Consider the following 25024-nt stretch of genomic DNA (forward strand, 5'->3'; position numbering starts at 1 on the left):
TGGAGAGATAGACAGACAGACAGGTCCTCACTATGAAGAACATTAAGAGTTTTGATGGCGCTGGGTGGTGGTGGTGGTGGCGGCCATGGCAGCAGCCTTTAATCCCAGCACTTGGGAGGCAGAGGCAGGTGAGTTCAAGGTCAGCCTGATCTACAGAGTGAGTTCTAGGACTGACTACTGAGTAACCCTGTCTTGAAAAAGCAAAATCAAACAAACCAAAAAACAAAAAAGGCAGGAACCCTTTCCCCCAAACCTGTTCAAGCTATTGGGACTTGAAAAACTAGCCAGGAGAATGTGAGAGTCCATCTCCCTCAGTCCAGAGCAGTGGCTAGAGTTTGAGCTTCAGTTCAAATCTTGACCTTATGACCTGCCTTGGCCTCTACCTGCCTAGGTGTATGTGTATATATGTTCCTGTATTTTAGGTACACATATTCAGGTGCCTGTGAAGATCAGAGGCCTGTTTCAGGTGCAGGCCACCTTGATTTTTTTCTTTTTTTGAGACAGGGTCTCTCACTGGTCTGGAACCCACCAAGTAGGTTAGGCTGGCTGACTAGCTAACCCAAGGTATCCACCCATCTCTTCCTTCCCTGTGTGCACACAGCATACAGCTTTGTAGGGGGTTCCCTATAGGGGTCGAGCTTGAAAGGCAAGTGTTGCCTCAGCTGCCTGTCCATCCTATCCGCCTCAGTTCTGCCATTTCAAACTGGGATTTATCGTCCCCAGGATTGTACAACCATTGTGATGACCTCAGCAGGCATAGTGGGGACATTCAGACATGAGCATCATTACCTCCAGAGGACCCCAGTCCAGTCAGAAAGAGGACCAAAGAAGGGAGAAGCCTTCCCTAAAACACTCCAGTACCGCAGAGCTAGCTAGCTCCAGGCTCCCCTGGAGCTTTACCCTCCTTTGAGGAGATCAGGGCTCTGGTTCATCTCAAGGACAGATGGGCTCATTCAGTACACAGGGCTGCACAGCCACAGCCAGAATTCATGAGCATATGCTGCCTTTAGGATTTTTACTTAAGCATAAAATTACACATAGATGCTAAATGCGATTTTAGAAGCAAAAATGTTATTACATTCAAAAATATTTTCTAAATTGCTTTATCACTATTTCTCAATGTCACCATACTTCTTGTAATAAAACAATGGATTCTGCTTCCAACAAAGAGCCCACGCTGTCAAGTCTTCTCTCTCTCTCTCTCTCTCTCTCTCTCTCTATATATATATATATATATATATATATTATATATATGTATATATATATATATAATGTGTGTTAATATATATTAACATAAAACTCTGCCAATATGCTCTGTCCTTGAAGGACATGTTCCAAGTGACATGGCCATGTGTGCATGTAGCAGGTTCTACATGGGCAAAACCCATGATTTGAGTTTCTACAAATATGACTTCTACAGCTTTCTGGCTGGCAGGGGAAGCCACTTAGGTGCCAATGCTTCAGGAAAAAAAAAAAAACAAAAAAAACAAAAAACTAAACTACTTAGTTTTTCTTTCCAAGATGCAAGCAGAAACCTAGCCCTAAGCTTCTTTCATGTTGTTGTGATCTTGCTGCATTGGCTGAGGTTCTGAGTACAATAGATTTAAGATTCACAGGGAACTTGTATCAAGGCATTCCCGCTTGTGGCTGGGCATGGTAGTTGTGCATGAGTGAAGGGCAGAGATTAACCAGGTGCTTTTCTTTGTTGGTCTTTACTGTGTTGTTTTGAGACAGGGTCTTTCACTGAACCTGGTGCTCACCAGCTTGACTGGCAGGCCAGTGAGCTCCAGAGATCCACCAATCTCTGCCCTCAAGTGCGAGGCTGACAGATGTATACTGTCAGGTCTATCCCACCCCCCTTAGGTGCTGGCTGGAGATCTGAACCCTGATCCTCATGCTTTCTCAGGGAGAGTTTTATACACCAAACCATCTCCCCCTGGTGCTCTTTACACGCATGTCTCAACCTCTGAGAAAGGAGCATCCTTCTTCCAGGGCTTCAGCCACAGAGCCTGGCAGCCTTCAGAATTAAATGAAGAAACCCAAGTTTCTTTTATCCCAGGAAGCCTTCTTTGGGCTGCTACGGGTGCAGCCTTCTTGACATGTCTGCCTCGGACTTCACCTCAGCAGGGCTGAGGAAACTGGACAGTGCTTATCCAGTTTGGCCACAGACCAACATCTCAGTACCCACCAGTGAGGCAATCTCCCCACTGCCAGCTCAACCCAGGGGCAGGTCCAGATCAGTCTCCTCAAGCCTTTCCATCTTCAGCAGACTTGTCCTATCTACCTAGGGAAGAGGTGTCCAGCAGGGCGGGGCCCAGAGTAGCTGTGAATGTTGCCCAATCCAAAGCTATACCTTACTTAAAAGATGATGAGATTTTCTCGTAATTGTTTTTAAATGTAGATGGCAGGGTTGTATTACAATGCCACATAAAAGAAAACACAATCATGTCCTCACAACCTGCGGGCTTTGGATTGGGTTGGGCACCCCTGCCCCAAGGCAATTCTTTGTCCAAGATGGCTTAGAAAAGCCAAAAGACACCCTTGATCTAACCGGAGGGCAAAGATCATAATTAACATAGTCATACCCACATCCTAGTCAGAGGGCTGTAGCTATCGGAGCACAGAAAAACCAGAATCACATGGATCTATCCTCCTGCAGGATCATTCTTCACTTTCTTCTTTTTTTTTTTTTTATTAATTCATTTTATGTGTTTTGCCTGCGCGTATGTCTGCGCATCATGTGCATGCAGTGCCTGAAGGATCCTGAAGAGGGCATCGGATTCCCTGGAACTGGAGCTACACAACTGGAATTACAGTTGTAAGTTGTCATGTGGGTGCTGGGAATCAAACCATGGTCCTATGGAAGAGCAGCCTGTGCTCTGAACCATGGAGCCATCTCTCCAGCCCCTAACAGTCTTCACTTTCTACATTGGATGAGAACAACCCTGTAGACCACGCGAGCATGTGAACATGTTTGGAAACTAGAGCACAGCATCGCTGCATTGTTTTTTGAGACCTAGCCACCCACTGGCATGGATTTCACTGAGTAGGCTAGACTGCTTAGCCTGTGAACCCCAGGGATCCTCCTCTCTACCTCCCCAGTGCTGGGATCATGAGAGTATGCCCCCATGACTGGTCTTTTCATGTGGATTCTGGGGACAGAGATCCTCAAGCTTTACTTATGGGGCCATCTCTCCAAGCCCCTACAGTGCTTTAGTGACACTTTCTGTGTTAAGTTCTCTGGCTTTCTCTTAAGATCACCTGGGCACCAGACTCCTTCAGTGACTATTAGGGACCTGTGTTGTCCTCCTTGTGAAACACAGGTTCTGTACATCTAGATGGACTTTGTTTGTCTACGCTGCCATGGCCAGCCCCTGCTGCCCTCTCTCTACTCTGGGAAAGTGTGCTTTTTACTATCTCCACACTATTCTTCCCACACCAGCTGCCAAGTTGTTAGAGCTGGAGTAATAGTGAAAAGCCTCTGGGTAGATTACAATCACAACAGCTGTGTTTACTAAGAGCTAAGAATGAACACATCCCAGGGCTATTAGTATGTGGGGGGCAGGGGGACTGGGAACCTTCTGGAAGCACCCCATCCTCAGGAAATTTGCTGGCAGTCTGAGCCTCCTGCTTCTCAAGATGGTTTTGGCTTTTGGAAAAGACCTTCTGGGGCCTGGTCTCTACTGCACACCAGAGGCCTCTGCTGGCCCACAACTGTTCCTTATTTATCCTATTTATTTATTTATTTATTTCAGAGCTTAGTGATTGACACTTGGCTGTTTATGTTACTAAGAGAGCAGCTCACATCAGAGCAGCCCTGGGCAGGGCACAGGTGGGCCACGTGACTCCTTCTGCTCTGCTGGCTCCCTAGCCACCCGTAACTAAGCCTAAGAATCTGTCATCCATTATTCAAACCTTGATTGTGTGCTGCCTCCCAAGTGTAACTATCCGTGTAGAAGGCAGGATGTCAACATACTTATCCGGGTAGACTGTTTCCTCTAAATGTCTCTGAGGTTTCACTTTGTCACCTGAAAGACTGCTACTTGTTGGGGGGGTGGGCACATGAGGGAGTGCTTTGTAGCCTGGAAAGTTCCTACCAGTTGTTTTTCTGAGTGAATGGGCATGCTCTCTTTCTTTTAATCATCTAATTTAAAATATTATAACTACATTTTCTTATTTGTGTTGAGGTGGGTATGTGGGAGGTCAAATGACAGCCCTTGGAAGTGGTTCTCTCTTTCAACATGAGGGGCAGGGGACTGAACCCAAGCACTCAGGCTTGCCTAAAGCATCTGTAGCCACTGAGCTATCTCACTGGCCCTATTTTTATGTATTTGAGATGGGGTTTCATGTGGCCCAGACTGGTCTTCCGCTTGCTAAGGATGACCTTGATCCTGCTTCTTCTACTTCTCAAGTGTTGAGATAATAGATGTGCTGTGGACATGGTGCTGGGAATGAAACCCAGGGCCTCCTGCACGCTCTGCAATGGAACTGTATCTGCAGGCTTTGTCCTGGAGACCTGAAACACCTTCAGAAGGACTGCTCTCCTAGGAACAAGCCTGTACTTTGGAGCAGCACCCCTTGGTTTCAAACAGTCACATGACAATTTCTATACATTGTCTGCATTGTCAAAATAAGTTTGGAATTCTGGCTTTTCTGATGAACCTCTCCAAATGACTTGTTTTCCTCTCTCTCTGTTCTTCCCTTCTCCCCCTTTCTTTCCTTTCTGCCTCCCACCTTCTGTCCCTTTCTGTGTGGGTGTGTATATATTACATGGTCAGAAAACAATCTTGGGTGCCATCCACCTTATTTATTTAGTTTTAGTTTATTAATTTCCCTTACAATCTTTGTTAATTAGTCCTTTGATTACAGGTATATAATGCATTCTGATTATTCCCATGTACTCCTTTGTGTTCCTCCTGTCTCCAAGTCCCTTTCCCACAATACTGTCTTTTTGTTTTGCTGTCTGAGTGTCATTATTATTATTGTTGTTGCTGTCATTTCAGGGACAGGGTCACTCATTGGGATCGGAGACTTGGTGTTTTAGGGAATAGACTGGTTAGCTAGCAAGCCCCAAAGATCCTACTGTTCCTTCCCCCACAGTGCTGGAAGTACAAACACATGCCCCATGGCCCACTTTTTATACAGACTCTGGGAATCGAATTCTGGTCTTCATGCTTGTACAGCAAACACTTTCCTGAATAAGCCATCCCCCAGCCCTCCAATGGCATATTTTCTAATTTAAAAACCATTGTGCTGGCTAAATGTAAATGTCCGGGGGTGGGATTCAGCCTCTGCAGGGTGAAGGCTGTGCTTTGGGCACACAGGTGTGTGAAAAGCACAATGTGGACAACAGATTTCCTTGACTCTGCCAGCCTGGGTCTCCCTCTACCCTCCCTGATCTCTCTGCCACTCACGTTGGGCAAAGACAATTCAAGGGACACCAGGACCTTCTAGTCAGAGAGCACAAATGCTCTGGCATTCTGGACACCTTTCAGAAGCTCTGCCCATGTGTCTGCAGCCTAGCAGTGGGGCTCTCAGCTCAGTTCAGCTGCCTCTGGAGTGCCTGGAAACGCTCAACTCTTTTTAGCTTGGTCCCTTACTGTCTGTCTCTGAAGCTCTCTTCCTCACCAACCCCAACCTTGGTTAAGCCTTGTTGCCTTGGCCAACAAACCAGTTTCAATCCATTTTCAAGTGACAGGTTTCTGAGTCCCTCCACATTTTATTCCTTCAGATCAAAAGTGGTTTAATTTGCTCCTAAAGATTATTTATTTATTTATTTACTTACTTACTTATTTGAGGCAGTTTCCTATGGCTCAGGCTAGGCTTGAACTCCCAATGGAGCTGAGGATGACCTTGAATTTTCAATCCTTCAGCTTCTGCCTCCCTGGTGTTATAATGCTGGTATTAAAGGCATGCAACCTCATGCCCCACTATGTAGTATTGGAAATCAAATCCATGGCTTTGCGTTATCCTAAGTGAGTGCCCTATCGACTGAGCTATATCCTCATCCCTGAGAAGCATATTGGTAGTAGGAAAATCTAACAGATATCAATGAAGAGAAGACATTGCTATAACAGATTTACTCAACAACATGCATTTCTGTCATGGACAGGCTGTATAATGCAGGCCCCATGTATTATACAACTGGATAACACTGCAGCCATTTTAGTTAAATATTCTATGCTATCTACACAATTGATAGGACGAGCCCACCTATCAATGCATTCTCAGACTTACTTCCCATTGTTAATTGAACCATGAGTGTATTTTATTAAGTCATGCAATCTTCATTCAATCCCTAAAGAACATGCTATTGTTTTCACTCATTTTACAAAAAGAACTCAAAGACACAACAGGGAGGTGGAGTAACAGGCCCCATTAGGGGATGGCATCCCACTGTCTCTAGGTGGGCACACTGGTACAGAGGCAGGGGACCACTACCTCAAGGGTTCAGATGGAGCAGCAGTGCTCTAAAATACAAAGGACACCACCCCTTTATCCTACACGTTAAGCCTCAACTTGGAGGCCTATAATCAATTCTTGGCAGACACATATTGCTGACCCAAGCAAACCCTTAAATCTCCTATGTTCATGGATGCTTTCTGGGCAGTTGGTTTTGTGGACTTTGCCTGGTCTGCCCCACATCTCTGCCCTCTGTCTTCCCCCAGGCTCCTATCTGGCTCCACCCTACTTCCTATGCCCACAAAGTTGTCTGGAAGGCTACTTCCTCCTTGCCCCTGATCTTGAAACAATTAGACAAGGTGAAGGAGGAATCGGGATATAGCATCACAGCCCCTGGGGATGAGAGAGAACAGGCAGGCAGGCCACTGCATCATTTTACAGAAGAGGAAAGTGAGACCAGAAGACAAGCAACAACTAAGGCCAGATGGCTGAGAGCATAGTCAAGTCTGCTTTCCCTCCCAGGGCTCCTCCTGCTGCCCCAGACTGTCCACAATCACCATCTCCAGACTGACAGGTAGATTTGCCAGGGAGAATGTGTTCTTCTGCCAACAGGCAAGCACTTTAAAATGGAAGCAGAAAGCTTGCAGAAGCCAAATAGATGACCAGGAAAAGGAGAGGGGCAAGGTTGCCTGATCTTTGATGGTCCTTGCACTGTATACTCAGCAAATGCCCAGGTGCCTGTGGGGGATGTGGCCCATGCTGGGTTATAATCAGTGCTATTTTGTTTGTAAGAGCCTTTAAGGGTCCTGGACTGTAAGCTTTGCTATCTCTGTTGTAGGGCATGTGTATTTGTGTCTAAAAGTGTGTGTGTGTCCATGTGGAGGCCAGAACAGCCTCAGGTACTATTCCTTAGATCCTATCCACCTTGTATTTTTGAGACAGAGTCTCTCATTGACCTAAAACTCCCCATGTAGGCTGGGATCTACCTGTCCCTGTCTCCACAATGTGGACATTATAAAGTTCCTGCCCACTCAACTTTTATTTATATTTGTCTGTGGGTCAAAGCTGGGTCCTCTTGTCTGTAGAGAACACTAAATGACTGAGCTGTCTTCCCAGTTTATGAGGATTCATTATTTTTTCCATTTGTTTGTTTATTTGGGAGAGCAGGGATGCCACGGTGTGTGTACAGAGGTCAGAGGACAAGTTGTAGTAGTTGGTTCTTTCCTTCTAACATGTAGGCTTGGCAGCAAGTAACTCTACCCAACAAACTATCATTTCTGATGGTTCCTTTTGCTTCTTATCTCTATCAGTTTATCCCCAGTTACCACAAGCTATTACTTGAGTAAGAGGAGAAGGCTGTGCCATATGACCACACTTTTCTGAGTGCCAGGTACAGAGGGATGCAGATGAGCTCAGCCTGAAAACTGGCTGTCCTCAGAAGGATCCCTTCTTCTCCCACCTCCTTGAATTCCAGCAAGATTCTGGTAGCCGAGGGTTTGAAGCCTTGAATTTCAGCATGCTTCTGGTAGCGTAGGGTCTGAAGGACCGTGACCAGGTTCCTGGGATGGGTGAATCCAAGTTTAAGAAACTAGAGGGGATCTTCATTTCATAAAGCTCTTTTGTTTAGACCTGGAATCAAGAGCTGTGATGGGGCTGGAGAGGGGACTCAGAGGTAAAGTGCACTTATTGCTCTTGCAGAGGATCTGAGTTGGGCTCCCAGAACCCATTGTCTTAGTTAGGGTTACTAAGGCTGTGATGAAACACCATGACGAAAAGCAATGTAGGAGGAAAGGGTTTATTTGGCTCACACTTCCATATCACTGTTCATCATCAAAGGAAGCCAGGACAGGAACTCAAACAGGGCAGGAACCTGGAGACAGGAGCTGATACAGAGGCCATGGAGCGGTGCTGCTTACTGGTTTGCTCCTCATGGCTTGCTCAGCCTGCTTTCTTATAGAGCCAAGGATCACCAGCCCAGGGATGGCACCACCTATAATGGACTGGGACTCCTTCATCAATCACTAATGCCCTGCATCCAGATCTTACGGATGCATTTTCTCAACTGAGGTTCCCTCCTCTCAGATAACTTTGTGTCAAGTTGACATAAAACCAGTCAGCACATCCATATTGGGTGGTTCATAGCCACCTGTAACAAGAGCTCCAGGGAATCCAATACCCTCTTCTGGCTTCCTGGGGCACCTGGCTCTTCATGTGCATGTACCCACACATAAACACATGCACTTACATATGGTTTAAAAAGTAATAAAATAAATCTTTTTTAAAAAGGAGCTATAATATCAGACTTCAACAGACTCAACGTTGATTCCTTTTATCTTGGTATATATGCTTAGGGTGACATAAGGTGGCTGTCTACCTCATTTGTCTCTGCTTTCTGGTGAGAAGGAAGTATGGTCACAGGTTTAGCCTACTTACAAAACAGGGTTCTTTTCAGGAATTTCAGTCTATTCTCTAATTATAATGGTCTTTGGTGGTTCATTAAGATCATGCATTAAAAGCAGTTAATCCCCACTAAGAAATCAAATGGAATTTCTCCAAATGACTCCCATTTCCAATTCTGCCTGCATTTCAATGAAGCCAGAGTCATCCCAATTAGCAAGCCAGATAATTACATAGTTCTTTGGATGAGACTCTACCTCAGACTCAGAGGTCACCTAGACTATACACTTTACGGACTTATTTCTGGCTGTTTAAAGCAACGTTTCCACTGTTTTGAAATATTGAAATCATCCCTACAGAATGCCAGAGTGTCCCTAGTAGGGTAGGCTAAATATGGTGTGGCTGTCCTTGAATAGCTCACAGTGACTGTACTGTAGCATCCCAAGGAACACAGTTAATAATTATACATCTTAGGATGAAGCTGTGGCTCAGGTGGCAGAGTACTTGCTTGCCTGGTATGTAGTTCAATACTGCATATATCAGGTATGGTAGTAAAATGTTGCAATCTCAGCATTCAAGAAGTAGAGGCAGGAGGATCAGACACTCAAGGTCATCCTTGGTTACATAGAAAATTGGAGACCAGACTGGGACACATGAGGCTGAACCTGAAGTTCACCAATTTGCCTAGACTATGGCTAGTGACCACCAGGGAGGCACGTGGCTTGTCTGCTATGCTAATATTTGCCTTAAGCTCCAACTGGACACTTGAGTCATACAGGTTGACTGTCTGTCCAGACTTTGGAATACTGCTTTGTACATGAAGCAACCAAGCTCAATCAATCATGGGACAACAAGGAGTTGAGTCAAGAGAGGTAGGGCAGAGCCCGGACCCTGGCTCTGCCAATTTGAACAGATTGAGAGACCTTGGCCATGTGGTTCCATCATAGTTAAGGATGGCCAAGAACAAAGGACATCAGCATGTACCACCTTCAATCATGGCTATGAAGGGATCCAAGAAGTGGAAACATGTCTACAAACTGCCATAATGCTGGAGATGGAACAGAGTCTTCTAGCTTGTGCTGGGAATTTAACCCTGGGCATCTACCACTGCGTTAGCTATATCCCCCATTGGCCAAAGCCAGCTTGACACAAACCTACAAAAGGGAATATAATTTGTCTCCATCACGTTTCCTGGTGGCAACATCTCTGAGGCATTTTCTTTCTTTCTTTTTTTTTTTTTTAGTGCAAGAGGTTTATTGGAGAAGGGGGAGAGCTAATGGCCATGTCAGAGTGTGGACATGAGAAAGGCAGGCAGGCATGCAGGCAGACAGACAGACGGACAGACAAGAGAGAACATGGAAAAAAACAAGAGGAAGAAGAGAGGAGCAAGAGGCAAGACCTCTTAGGCATTTTCTTATCTATTATTATGCAAGAGGACCCATCCCACTGTAGGCAGTACCATCCCTAGGCAGCTAGACGTGGGCTGTGTCAGAAAAGTAGCTGAGCAAGACACAGAAGCAAGCTAGTAAGTGGCATTCCTCCATGGTCTCTGTTTGAGTTCTTCCTTGGCTTTCCTCAATGACGGATTACAACCTTTTCTCTTTCAGGTTGGTTTTATCCAGTGTTTTATGACAGCAACAGAAACCAAATGAGAATAATGCATTAGTCATTTCACTGAAGCCTGGAAAAGTAGCCAGCTTGATGCCAGTCTTTGTGCATGGAGCTTTTTCTTCAGAAAACATTTAGAGCTGAATTTTCCTGAAGTCCTGCTTCATTTCTCCACAAATAAGTTATTCACCAACATAATGAAGAACCCCAAAATGAGTTCTGGAGAAATAGCTCAGCCAGTACTTTCCTTGGAAGCATGAGGACCTGAGTTTGACAGTAGCACCCTTGTAAATACACCAGCACCAGAGAAGTGGGGACAGTCAGATTGCTGGGCTTGCTAACTGGTCAGCCTAGTGGAATTGGTGAGTTCCAGGCCAGTGAAAGACTCTGTCTTAAAAAATCAAGGTGGAGGGTAGGGGAGGATGGGTGGGAGAAGGGAAATGGGATTGTCATGTAAAACAATCCTGTTTCTAATTCAAATAAAAAAAGTTGGAAAAAAAATCAAGACAGAGCTGGGTGGTGGTGTTACATGGCTTTAGTCTTTGAGTTCAAGGCCAGTCTGGTCTACAGAGGGAGTTCCAGGATAGCCAAGGCTACAGAGAAACCCTGTCTGAAAAAAACAAAACAAACAAAAAAGAAAGAAAGAAAGAAAAGAAAGAAACAAGGTGGAATGCTTGAGGAATGACAGCTAAGGTTGTCTTAAGGCCTCCATACACACATGCACATGCACCTACTAGGTACTCATGTACAAAAAGATGGAGACAGAATGGTAAAGAAATGGAAAGGCTAGCCAAGTGCATCCTGAGAGGGACTGGGTTTGCTCAAGACATAACAGAGTTCAGTGTTCCGGCAACGGCCAGGCAGTAAATGCTGCTGCCTCTGTAGGTCAGCTACTCTTTGTCACAATTACTCAACCCTACAATTTTAGTACAAAGGCATCCACAGACAAAGAGGAGGCATGGCTGTTTTCCAATAAGATGCTATTTACAGATACAGATAATGGACTGGATTCAGTGTGTGGATTAGGGGTCACCAACTGTTGACACAGTTTAAGAATGGGCATCTGAATATCTGCAGGCTGGCCCAGATCTACCAGATGCTTACAGGCTTGACCATTCTCACACTCAGAACCAGTTCTCACCATGCAATTCTTAACTGGCCCAATAATGGTATCAATAACAGCAACATTTAGTTGTGCTATGAGATGTGCTGATGAGTCCCATGAAAAAACAAGCCAAGAGCTGGGTGCGTGGTACACAACTTGAATCCCTATACTAGGAAGCCTATGGCAGGAAGATCTAAAGTCCCATGGCAGTCTGGGTAACACAGAAAGATCCTGTTTCAAAATATAAAACAAGGCTGGTCATGGTGGCTCTCAGGAGGTCCTTATCTCAACGTCTGTAATCCCAGCCCTTTGATGGGTAGAGACAGGAGGATTGCTAAGACTGTGAGGCCAGCCTAGTCTATATACTAAGTATTACTAAACCAACTTAGGCTATGGAGTGTCTAGTCATAAAGTAGAGATTTTGAACAGGAAGTAGGGCAGGACTAAAAGTCCTCAAGGCCCTCCTGTAGTGACCTACTTCCTCCAGGGAGGTACCACACCTCCTAAAGGCTCCACATTTTTGCAAACTAGTATCACCAGCTCAGGATCAACACAACACATGAGCCAATGGGGGAGGGGTTCAGATTCAACACATAACATACACTATCTGAATACACATAGGATAAAAGTCATTTCTTGCAGTTCTGGAGTTCTGGGTTTGGACTGAGACCTGCCACATGGGTGGACCCCCCCCCCCAACTCCCAGGACTATGTTAGCATCAAGTGTTTTGGATTTCAAAATTTTTAGTGAGGAATATTTAACTTGTGATAACACATAAGGAATAACTATTCTGTGAGTGCAGGGATCCTCATTCTTAGCATCACTGCTGACGTATGTCAGATAATTTTGCTGGGGAGCCCTCTCATGCACCATAGCATGCTTATAATATTCCTCACCTACACGCCTTGGACACCAAACATGATGATCAAAATTGTCTGGAGACACTGCCAGAGGCAGTGAAACTGTCCTTACTTGAGATATACTATGTAGTACACAATCTAGCTGTTTCTAATAAAGACCATTATCTGGGAATAAATCAATGCCCACCATAGCCACTGGGACCCACAAGATGGCTTAGTCCACAAAGATACTTGCCACTAAGCATGGCAACCCAAGTTTGATCTCTGGAACCTGGAACTCACACGGTAGGAGGGAACTGATTGCTTCAAGTTGTCTTCTGATCCCCACATGCATGGATACGTTATTCACTCATATACGTGCACACAAAGAAATACATACATGTGAAAAAAACCCTGCCAGCTCCCTTGCTCCTTTGGTATAGTTGGCACTGCAGACCCGAAGGGTGGACAACACCTTTCATTTTCTGAATAGTAGATCAGAAAAGCAACTGGACCTCCTAGCTGGGCATGTCACTGACACCCTCAGGAGTCAGTTTCTAACTTCCTCCATGGGGGAGACACAAAGCATAACATCACAGTTTATGATTATTCCACGAAAGGTTTTATTGGACATTAAGGAAGAAGTGTATGAGAAAAGTCCTCGGGTGTCTGTCCATCAAAAGTCTTTCAAAATTACAACATTGTCTTCCTGAGGCTGATATGTTGTATATAAAGAGGATGGTATTCACTAGCCTTCTAAGTCAAGCTCCACCTGAATCTTTTGTGGCAGGGTCTCTCACTGAACCTGAATGTACTGATTCAGCTAGACTGGTTGACCAGTGTGCTCTAGGGACCCTCTGACTTTGCATCCACCTAGCTAGCATGTGCTACCATGCCCTACTTTTTATGTGGCCCTAAGGATCAGAGTTCAGGTCTTCATGCCTGTTCAAAGAGCACTTGACCCACTGAGCAATCTCCCTAGTCCACGTCTCACATCTAACATGCAAAGAGGTAAAAGGTTTGGGGTACAATTGCTGTAAGGAAGGATAAGCAACCCCAGTTAAAATACCAGTCTGCTAGAACAACTGAACCCCTGTTTATGTCTAGTGGACATAAGCCTTGGGCACTTAGCTTGATTACTCCCTGGATCAAAGCAAAATTAAATTACCTCACAAGCTTCCTTTCAGAGAGCTCGACAGCAGGTGGGCTGACTCACCTTCCAGAAACTATCCACTTTGCCATACACAAGGGACTGGTTCTGCCTTTTGATCTCATTAATGTGGTGGATGTCGCTAGAGTTCAGGTGCTGCTCGACCACGAAGCCCAGGAAGCTGTTATCTGGGGTGTGAGCTGATAAGGGAAGCAAAAGACAGGGCTGTGAGCATTTAACAGACAAAGAATGTCGGTGGCATTATAGACTCAGCACAGGCTGTCTAACCCCCTGGCACATTCTAGCACTTCATTTGGTTATGCCTCACCCATGAGCTCAGTCTACTGTGATTCCAGCTGGGTTCGCCATTTAGTGTATGTAAATCAAAATCAAGGAGCGTAATCCACAATTTCACTTCCTCTGGGGATTATTCTCTGATAAAAGATGTACAGGGGCTGGGGAGGTGGTTGAGTAGGGGATGCCAGCACAGCCTAATCTGTGAGTTCCTAGTTCAGTGAGAGACTGTGGAGGGCTGCAGCTAAGCCTGTTGACACAAGTTTGATCAGGCTGAGGGGGGGCTCACTGGGGGAAGGCACTTGCCATGCAAGCCTGAGCTCCTGAGCTCTACCATAGATGCATACAGAGAAAAGGCTGAGTGTCATGGTACACATCTATAATCCCAGCATTGGCAGGGAGTCACGTGGATCCTTACTTCTCTCTGTGCTGTATGTATGCCTGTGTGTTGGGGGGTCAGAGGACACCTCAAGCATCATTCCTTAGGTGCTATCTATTTTTGTTTGTTTGTTTGTTTTTTCTACAGGATCCCTCATTAGGACATGGGGTTCACTCACTGGGTAGACTGGCTGGCACTGAGCCCTAGAGAGGAGCTCAGTCTCCACCTCTGCAGTACTGTGGTTTCATGTGTGTATCATTATGTCTGGCTTTTTATGTCAGTATTGGGAACTAAACTCAGGTTCTCCTGTGGCTATCATTTCATCAACTGGGGCCATCTCAGCCCTGTATGATTTTCAAGTATGTGTCACCACAAGGGGGCTATCTGATCAGAAGACAATTCTCTCTTGATTAGATAAGACCCTCATCAACTCTATCTTCCATCTCATTCAGATAAATTTCAGCTCGTCAGGAGATAGCTCAGGGAAGGCCACACATGGCTGATATGAATCGAACCAACTGTTGTTTAGTCTGACCCAAATAAAACAGCTAAAAACCACACAGGACTAAACTCCCCCAGCAACTGAAATTGGCCATTCAGTACAGTCCATACACTGCTGTCTCAGCCATGCCCATTCCCCTTTGGATGCCTTCAGAGTCAGTTCAGAAGTTCTGTGTGAGGGATGGTCACACACACACAAGTGTGACTCTATGTATGTGGGAGCCAGAGTTCAGGCGTCCTGTTCAATCAATTTCCACCTTATTTTTTAAACATTTATTTATGTGTATAAGTGTGTACCTTTGTGAGGCCAGAAGTGGGCATCAGACCCCCAGAAATGGGGTTGTGACTTGCCTGACCAGGGTGCTGGAAATCAAAGAGCAGTGTGAGCTTCTAATCACTGAATGGCTTTAGCTCCTCTGCCTTCGACAGTGTCTTTCAGTGAACTTTGGGTTCACTGCTTCAGCTAGGCTGGCTGGTCAATCTCCCAGGGGTTGGTCGGGACTATGCTGTCACACCCAGCATTTTTAGCGGGGGTCCCGGATTCACTTTACTCCTGAATGAGCCACTTACCAGCCTCCAGAAACCTTTTCGACCATTAGAAGTGGCCTGCTAGGAATGAAACACCCCAGCTCTATTCTCATCTTTCTGGGGCCGAGGATAAAGGGGAAGAGGGATGCTGATGCAAAGGCACTCTGTGGAGACACACAGGCGACATAAATATCACCATGTCTTCAGCCAGTCTCCAGGGCCTCTGCCTAATGGGGTGACAGGAGGAGGAGAGAGCAGGATTGTGACTGGGAGTTGTGCTCAGCCAAGCCAATCTGTTCTTTCATTCCCGTGTTTTTGAACAAGCGCCCAGAGGCAAGGGCCATGGCTACAGTTAGCTGAAGAGTAAATTACTGAATAAATTCTATGGCCAACAAGAGACAAAGCGAGGGCTGCCTGCTGCTGTTTTTCTTTTTCCTCCTTTTTGAGGGGCTCAGAGGGGAGGATACTAAAACTGGAAAGAACAGGGGGCTGGGAAACAGCCTGTGCATTGAAAGCATCCTTAAGGCAACCCTTTGTTATTCTAAAAGGCCAAGATTTGAATCTGAGGCTCTAGACTTTTAAGATGGTAGTTTTAAATTTTTATTTCCAGGAAACTGTTGTAGTGACTAACACTCCATTCTTGAGATTTTTGTTTCTGTGATTCAGTTAGTCTAAGTTCCCATATGGGTATTTACAAAAAAACAAACAAACAAAAAAAAAACCAAAAAAAAAAAAAAACCCAAAAAACCAAAAAACAAAACAAAACAAAACAATAAAATAAAAAATAAATAAAAAATAAAAAAGACTAAAATATTTAGCAGGTCTTATATGCCACATTATCTAAAATGTAGTAAAAATAAGATAATTAAAAATTGCCAAAAGAAGAGGGTGAATATTTGCATTTCAGGGTAAATCAATGAAATCCCACTACAAACGAGACTCAGGAAATGCTGCACTTTCTGATTCCAGAAAAGAAACAAATGGGATTTCTATAAAATCCACCCTGATATCTGAGTTCTCTTCCCTTACCAAGTCCTGTCCCAAGCATGTGTGTGTGATGGCAAATCCTGCCAATGAGAAGGGAGCTACCACCACCTATATGAGACCAGCCTCTGGGTAAGTCCGGGAGGGAGGGGCTGGATCGGGAAGTTGAGGTGGGAAGACCCAGTCTAGATGTGGGCAGCAGTGACCCATAGGCTGGGGTTCTGGGCTAAATAAAAAGGAGAAAGCGAGCTGAGTTCCAGCATCCATCTCTCTGTTTCCTGACTGTGGATGTCACGTGACCAGCGGCTTCATGCCCCTGCTGCCACGCCTCCTCTGCCTTGATGGACTGTAAACCACCCCCACCATACACTCTCGAGAGCGCACACACACACACACACACACACACACACACACACACACACACACACACACGCACACACACTCTGACTGTGAGCTCAAACAAAACCTTCCTCCCTTAAATTGCTTTTGTCAAGTATTTTGTCATAGAAACCAGAAGAATGATGAACATAGCATATGACACCAACTCTTTCATTTTATCACCACAAAGACTCTGTAATGGATGAAGACACGGGAAGGAGAGCACAGCAGTCTATACGCCGAGGTGGGGGTTGGGGGGAGTGATCCTGGGATTCAGAGCCAGAACCTTACAATATAAATACTTTATTTTCTGTACCCTGTGAATAATGGTAGTAAACCATGCTTTCAGAGAAAAAGCATGTTCTACTATAATCTAGAATATACACGAGAAGACATATGCCTTTGTACATTACACACCATTATACATGTATAAACCGTATTGCTGCCGTTTTGTCATATCTATTGTGACGACAATCAACTTTTTTTGTTTTACTTGAGACACAGTGTTGTGTAGCCCAGGTTGGCCTTGAACTCACTATGTAGTTGAGGATGACCTTGAACTCCTGATGCTAGTATCTCCACCTCCAGAGTGCTGGGACGGCAGGAGTACACTGCCATGCCCAGTTTATGTTGTGTGGGAGATGGAACCCAGGGCTTCATGCATGCTACTCAGGCACTCTGCTCACAGAGCTACCGCCCAGCCCCTCCTGCCCCCTTTAAAAAGAAATTAAAGATTCTTAGTAAGTGAACTGACTTTGCTTTCAACTACACAAATCCCCAAGGCCTGTTTTTCTACTGGTATACCTTTTAAACACCTCTAAGAATTTTGAGTTTCTCACTACCCATTCCCCAAGAGCCTGCCTGAGCTGGCTCCTCAGCCCTCATAGCCAGTTAGGTGTGAACTTCTCAAGATTCATCAACTACCTTACCTCTCAACCTTTCAGAGCTCAGGCCACATCGATTTTTGACAATAAACAAGTTTTTCTTTCCCTTAAACAGAAATACTTTAATTGCTTTTCTTGTTATAACTGATACATGCCCTCAATGTAAAACTTTTAATTTTCTTTTTTAGTAATAAAGAAAGATATATAAAAAAGAAAGTTATTTAAGAGCTTACTACCTAAAAGTACCTACCATCTGTGGGCTTTCTTCACCCTCTAGGCCTATGGATAGTTTTTAGCTTCAAACTAAAATGGATCCTGTAACATTTACTCAGGGTGTGTGTGTGTGTGTGTGTGTGTGTGTGTGTGTGTGTGTGTGTGTGTGTGTTTGTGTGCATGCCCATACTCATGATTTTGTAGCTCTACATGCATATATGTGCAGGTGCCCATACTTACACGTGTGTATGTGCTTGTATGTGTGTGTTTGTATGTATACCAGAGGATGTCCTGGGCTGTCACTTCTCAGGATGTATGTACAGTTAAAAAAGATGTATGTGGTATTTTTATGCACATGAGTGTTTGCCTCCATGTATGTATGGACAGCACATGGCATTTCTGGTGCCTTTGGAAGCAAGAAGAGGGTGCCAGATCTCCTAGGACACAAGTTACAGGCAGTTGTGAGCCATCATATGGGTACTGAGAACTAAACCTGGCTCCTCTGCAAGAGGAGGAAGTGTTTTTAACTTCGGAGCCACCCTCCAGCCCTCTATTTTTTTTTTTTTTTTTTTTGAGACAGGATCTCTTAGAGTTCACGGAGCAGAGTAGCCTGTCAGGCCAGCAAGCCCTAGGGCCCACCCTCCGGTCTCTGCTTCCCCAGCACTGGGATTACAAGTGCACACCACCGTGTGAGTGTGTGTGTGTGTGTGTGTGTGTGTGTGTGTGTGTGTGTGTGTGTGTGTGTTTGAGACATGGTTTCTCTGTGTATCCCTGCTATCCTGGAAATCACTCTGTAGACCAGGTTGGCCTTGAACTCATAGAGATCCACCTGTCTCTGCTCCCAAGTGCTGGGATTAAAGGTGTGCACCCCCACTGCCTGGCTTTGAGTGGCATTTGAACACAGGCTCTGGGGACTAAACTCAGGCCCTAATGCTTGTATAGCAAGCACTTTACCAGTTGAGCCATTTCGCCAGCCCAAAATCTGCATTTAGAAGCTGCACATAGATAGTGGCTATATTTTTCAAATTTTACCAAAACTGATGCTCTTAAATGGTTATGATGCTTGGCTTGCTGAGAGAGGAGGCTGGGCACAGACTAGGGAAACAGTAATTTGCAGTGGAGCCGAAAGTGAGTGTCGAAGCTGTCCACAAATGCACACCTGAGTGAAGTGTTCAAGTGTCAAAAAGCACTTTAGGAGGAAATGAACTCGAGAAGAGAACTCCTCCCAAAGGCTGATCCTCAGAGAGAAGAACCTCGAGGTTACTCTGACTTGCAGGTCTGAACAGGAGCAAAAGCCTTTTAACTTAAAGACTAAAAAGGCAGTTTGCATGAAAAATGGCCCCTCTGATTGTCCTTGGTGTAAAACTTCGGGGGGAACACCCATCCTCAGTAAAAGCTGACAGGTATGCAGGGAAGGGAAGTGGCTCATTAGTGTCAGGCAAAGTTTTGCTCCTTCATCACCAATCTCTTCTGATCAGATAGTGGCTGTGAGCCCCAAACCGTGGCAGAAACCCAGAGTGAGGAGAGCAGGAACAGTGACTGTAAGAGTCACTGTGGCTTGCACATCTTTTCAAACCCTGAGGATAGATACTCTTCAGAAAGAAAAGAACAAGACCGTGTATCACAAAGCACAGCACTCTGAGGCTTCTTTTTAAGTCAGGGACTCACATAGCCCAGGCTGACCTTGAATCTCTTTGTAGGAGAGAGTGGTTCTCTTGGCTCCTTTCTGCCCGAGTTCCAGTATGACTAGCATGGGCTACCCTACCAGGTTTATGAGGATGGAACCAGGATGTCCAGCTGGGTAGTCAAGCACTCTTATCAATGGAATCACATCCCAGGACAAATTCTGAACATTTCCTAAGCTTCCCTGATGTGTTTGTTGCATGAACCAAACACTGGGCAGATATTACCCTTTGAATTTGTTTAAATTCACTCAATAGATAATGCCTACCATGTACTAAGTTTCATCAATGAACAAAACAGGTAAACCCCCAAACTTTGTATAACCCAGATGACCAGAAGGGAAAAGAAACAAAAGGAAGGGATGAATGCAGGGAGATAGAAAGTTACCGAGGAAAAAAGGCAGGTGAGGAGTGGGGGGTAGGGGAGAATCTGCATTTTCAAATGGGATGGGGCAAATTTCACTGAAGGGTCATTTGAGCTACAGATACAAGGGAGTGGTGGTGGAGCCGAACTCGGGAAGAATGTTCCAGAAAAATGTAACAGACACTGCAAAGGTCCTGTGGTAGAAGTGTGTCTGACACAATTGTAAAAACAGGAGGGAGGCCAGAGGAAAGTAAGGAAGACCATTAGTGAGAGGTGAGGCCAGGCTCCCCATGGCTGGAGTCTCCTAGAATGCTAAGACTAGTTCACATCTAAGCCACTACAGTGACTCAACAAACAAACAATAAGTCTGCACATCCAACTTTGCTTAGGGAACAAGGAAGGGCTCTGAGGCAGTGATAGCAACAACAGAGCTGAGAAGCAGCTTCAAAGGCTATTGAAAAGTTTGCAGCTAGGAAAGTCAGGTCTGAGCTGTAGCTTGCCTGAAGTGGGGTGGGGACAGTCTCATTGTTGCTGCCATTGCTACTTTAAACCACAGTCTACAGGGAAAGATGGGGCATTCAGTTAGATTAAGTGATCTTTCTACCCTGGCCAACATCTTTACAGGAGCCAGATGAAACTGTGAACGAGGGTGTTATGAGCTAATTAGAGCTATCCAAACAAAGGCTGACAAACATTGCAAACCATTAATTCTGAGGTTCCCTTTTCTCCCCCCTTAGGTGCGTCATCAAACACCTTCTCTATTTCACTCTGTGTGGGTAATTTTTTTTTCATTGTTTACAAAGGTATAACACACCTTGTTTGAGACTGAGAAGTAAGAAAAGAGATTGTCTTCAGGAGTTTACAGCAAGTGCATTCATAGTAGACTAAAGACTATCGTTGAAACAGTGCCTAGTTGGAGAGCGAATCCAGACATCTAGAGACGTGTACAATCTCAGGGACAACTAAACATCCCCAAGAATACAGAGTACAAATGGCTATTTAAATAGATGCTTGACTGGCACTGGAAATATGGATAATGTTGAAGCTTAAAAAGGAATGTGATTCATGAAGAAGAAAAAAATTATGAATGGGGCCGAGAAGATGGCTTAGTGCATAAGTGTATGAGGACAGACCCCCAGGACCCTATGCAAATGGCAAGTGGAGAGACCCTGCCTTGATGAGTAAGGTAGAGAGCATTTGAAGAAAACTCCTGATCTTGGGCTAGCCAGGAGGTGGAGGTGCACACCTTCAATCCCAGTACTCAGGAGGCAGAGGTAGGCAGGCCTCTGAGCTCAAGCTCAGCCTGGTCTACAGAGTGAGTTCCAGGACATCCATGGCTAGAAACCCTGTCTCAAAAAGCCAAAAATCAACCAACCAACCAACCAACCAACCAAACTAACAAACAACCCCCCCCCCAAATATCTTGGTTACATGCTTGTCCACCCATATACATATGGGCAACCACACATGTGAGCACACTCGTGTACACACACACACACACACACACACACACACACACACAAAATAATGAAACACAACATTTTAGTATATATAAACTAAAAATATACGTGAGAAAAAATTTGGTGATGATTTTAGTATCAATTCTGCTGCTGTGATCAAATATCCTGACCAAAAGCAACATAGGGGAGGAAAGGGTTTATTTACCTTACACTTCCATGTCATAGTCCATCACTTCAGGGACTCAAGAAGCTAATCCCATCACATCCAGTCAAGACAGAGAGAAAGGAATGGACCCACCCTTCCTAGCCTTCTTCACTCTTGAACAGTCTGGGGCCCAGCCTAGCTCTAACCTGGGGAGGTGAGGGATGGCCTCTGAGCCCAAGGCTGGGAATACTCCACTACAAAGTCAGAATGCAAGCATATAGACAAAAGAGAGGGAACACACCCCAGTCTCTGAGGGGAAAAACTCCAGGAGAACAGCTCTTAAGAGCTTGTTCTGGAGACAGAAGGAAGGTTGTAGTGTCTAGCTTGGAAGCCAAACAAGCAATAAACATAGGCATCTGAGTGGAAAGCTGTTGACAGGAGGAATGACACACTCATGAGTTTCTTTGAACAAGCCAACACCTAGGGCTGGAGAAATAGCTCAGTGAGTAGAATGCTCACTGTAAAAGCATGAGGACCCAAGTTTAATTCCTAGCACTGGGTAGACAAAAAGGCCAGGTGGATCCCTGGGGCTTGCTGGCCAGCCAGTATAGCCAAATTGGCGAGTACCAAGTCAATGGGAAACCTTTTCTCAAAAAGTAAGAAACAATGAGAAAGACACCTTATGCCAAATTCTGGCCTCCACATATGCAGGCAGACACACTGACATATACACAAAGCCATCACTCAGGAGATTTAGCCCAGGAGCCTCTGTGTTTTATAGCCAGGTCACCTGTTCACTCTGGAAACCACTTTAGGATATCAGGCATAGTGCATAACTGTAGGCCTCAAAATGCCCAATTACAAACAGAATACACAAAGATATTGTTTTACAGTGCAAACCCTGCAATTTGGAACAAAACAATAAGGACAGGGTGAGGCTTTTGGATGTATAGAAACTTAACCATCTTAGTAAGAAATAGGTGTAGCTGGTTTGTCAATAAGCTGTGTACCCTGGATATTCAATATGTAGGTAAATACTCTGCTGGCCTGGTCTGCTTCATTTCACATCTCCTAAAGACAGCATACCCATGTGTACTTTTCACTGCTCCCAAGCTGGACCCTGTATTGCATACATGCTCTGACACTGTATCTCCCAAGACAGTTGGCCTCAAAGTCTCAATTCTGTGTCTCTAAGCTCAACCCTACTTCTGCGGTCTCTTTTTGTTGCTGTAGCCAGCAGTATAAAACAATCTCAGTGCATAAGAGCCTCAGTGAATTCTCAACATTGGTGCATACTTACGTTACTTAATAAAACATTAATAAATTTGTCACATTGAAACCACTTAAAAAGGGGTGGGGTAGGGATTTAGCTCAGGGGTAGAGTGCTTGCCTAGTACTTAACCCTGGGTTTGACTCTCAATTCTGGAAAAAAATAGAAAAAATATTGAAAGGGAGGAATGGAGATATAGCTCAATTGGTAGAGTACTTGCCCTATATGCAGGAAGCCCTGAGTTTCAGCCCCAGAACTGTGTGAACTGGGTATGGTGGCTGGCTAATGTCTGCAACATCTGCAGTCCCGAAGTGGAAATGGGGGATCAGGAGTTCAAGGTCACCCTTGGCTACACATCAAGTTTAGGGCTAGCCTGGAATATATGAGACCCTATTTAAAAAAAAAAATAAAAGGAAAAAAAAATACATTTTGACCCTTTTCTTCTCTGTTCAAAGAAACAGTCTTCAACTACAGATCACCAGAACAGACACAGCTACCAGCAAGCTGGTCTTGTCACATGGGGAGGGAGGGAACCTTTTGACCAGAGTATTGGAGGTCACTGAGGGCAGGGTATGGAGAGTGAGTTACAGACACTGTTGTCTATTGTAAAGTCCCCAGCCTCAGCATGTCTTGACGTGATGAATATTTCACAATGCCTCATCTCTCAACTTCTTTCCATATTTCCTGTGTTGAAGATAGCCCCTGCCAGGGAAAAGTTCTCCATCAACTTGTTACCTGATGGGTTTGGCGGGGCTGATGATTGCTGGATCTGCAATCTCATCAGGGGGTTGAAGATGCTCACTCCCTAATCCTTCATGTCGCCTGCATTTGCAGCTCTGCTTTCCCTCTTATTAACAGTTTCTTATCATCAACCACTTGATTATCTTCGAATATAATTTGTGCTAGAAAGGCAGGAAGATCAAAGCTGGGCTCTTCCCCCTTTATTATTCAGAGTAATGAGTTGGTATCCTAGCAACTTGTAAAGGTGACCCACTACATTTTCTTGCTTGGCATATCATATCTGGAGTCATCAACTGCCTTTTTTTTTTTTTTTTCTTTTTTTAAGGCAGGGTCTCATGTATCTCATGCTAGCCTTGAACTTGTTATGCAGCCAAATGATTTTGACCATTTCATCTTCCTGCTTACATTTCCTGGGTGCTGGGGAACACCATGCCCAGTTTATGTGCAGCTGGGGATGGAACCCAAGGTATTGTGCACACCAGTCAAGCATCTACTGACTACTTTTCATTTGTTTGGTTTTAATCCACTGCAGCCAGAGTTCTTTGGTACTGTTTGGGGATCTTACTAACCCCTGATACCATCCCCTTGGTCCTTGCTGTCTCCCTTGACTTCCCTACCTCACTTCTGCAATATGAACTATTCTAAGAGGAAGCTCTGTTATATGGAAAAAGGTGTTTGGGTGAACACCTGAAAGGCTTGTTCACTCATGAACCCTTATCAGGCTTGCTGAACTGTTAGCCCTTTTCAAAGTACAGAATTGAAAGCATTTAATTAGTGTGTGCTGTGTGTGTTTGTGTGTGTGTATGTGTGTGTCTGTGTCTCTGTGTTATATGGTGTATGTATGAAAGTCAGAAGAGGATCTCTGATGCCACTCCTCAGGTACCATCTACCTTAATTTCTGGAGACAGGGTGTCTTCACTGACCTGACACTGAGGTAGTTAAGTTGGCTGACCAGCAAGTCCCAGGGATGCACTTTTCTCTGTCTCCCTAGCACTGGGATTACAAGCCTGTGCCAATATGCCCAGCTTTTTACTTGTGTTATGGAGCTCAAACTCAGGTCCTCATGCTTGTATGGCAAATACTTTACTAACAGAGCCATCTCCGGGCCCAATGTTTCATTTTTATGAGTTCACTAATATCCTTTTTTAAACGGAAGATCACCTGAGGTCTTCAAATCAATGCTGTAAATATTCCTTTCTTGTATACAGATATCTTGACTCTTCTACATCCCTCTAACAGTCTCTCAAATAACCATGTAAACATTTTCTACTACATTGTTTGCTTTCAGCGTCATGGGTGGTTGCTAATGTTTTGCTCTGTGGGCTCTTTTCTTGAAAGGCATTCAACTGTGTCAACTTTCCCTCTGATTTCTGCTGAATCCAAGAATCATATCCCTCTCCCAAGTTAAGAGAAAGTACTTTCTGTTTCTGGCTTTCATTATATTTTAAACAGAGACCTTCTTTCACTTGAAGGAACTCATATATCTGAAAGCCTCCATCCGCAGAATGGAAGCAGGTTTGCAGGGTGCTGAATCCCACTCTTCTCCAGGAGAACATCGAATCTCCCCTCAGGGGCAGGATACAAGCCACTGCTGGCATGATTGGAGAGTGTATGAAAGCACAAGTTTTACCTGACTTGTCCTAACACAAGTCACAGCTTAGTTGATTGGCTAGCACTTCTTCCAGACTCAGAATTTCAT

At 44.8% G+C, this 25024-nt stretch overlaps 1 protein-coding gene across 4 annotated transcripts in view; it reads right to left on the reverse strand.

Annotated features, from left to right (window-relative positions):
• Mgat5 (alpha-1,6-mannosylglycoprotein 6-beta-N-acetylglucosaminyltransferase) overlaps positions 1-25024 on the reverse strand; it is a 292133-nt gene that overhangs the window by 68769 nt on the left and 198340 nt on the right. For all 4 annotated transcript variants that reach the window (XM_027417769.2, XM_027417768.2, XM_027417771.2 and 1 more), the window contains one exon: positions 13569-13702. In XM_027417769.2, the coding sequence (XP_027273570.1) occupies positions 13569-13702 (134 nt within the window). The remainder of the gene's footprint in view (positions 1-13568; positions 13703-25024) is intronic.

This window comes from Cricetulus griseus, chromosome 5 (assembly GCF_003668045.3).
Source record: "Cricetulus griseus strain 17A/GY chromosome 5, alternate assembly CriGri-PICRH-1.0, whole genome shotgun sequence".
NCBI lineage: Eukaryota > Metazoa > Chordata > Mammalia > Rodentia > Cricetidae > Cricetulus > Cricetulus griseus.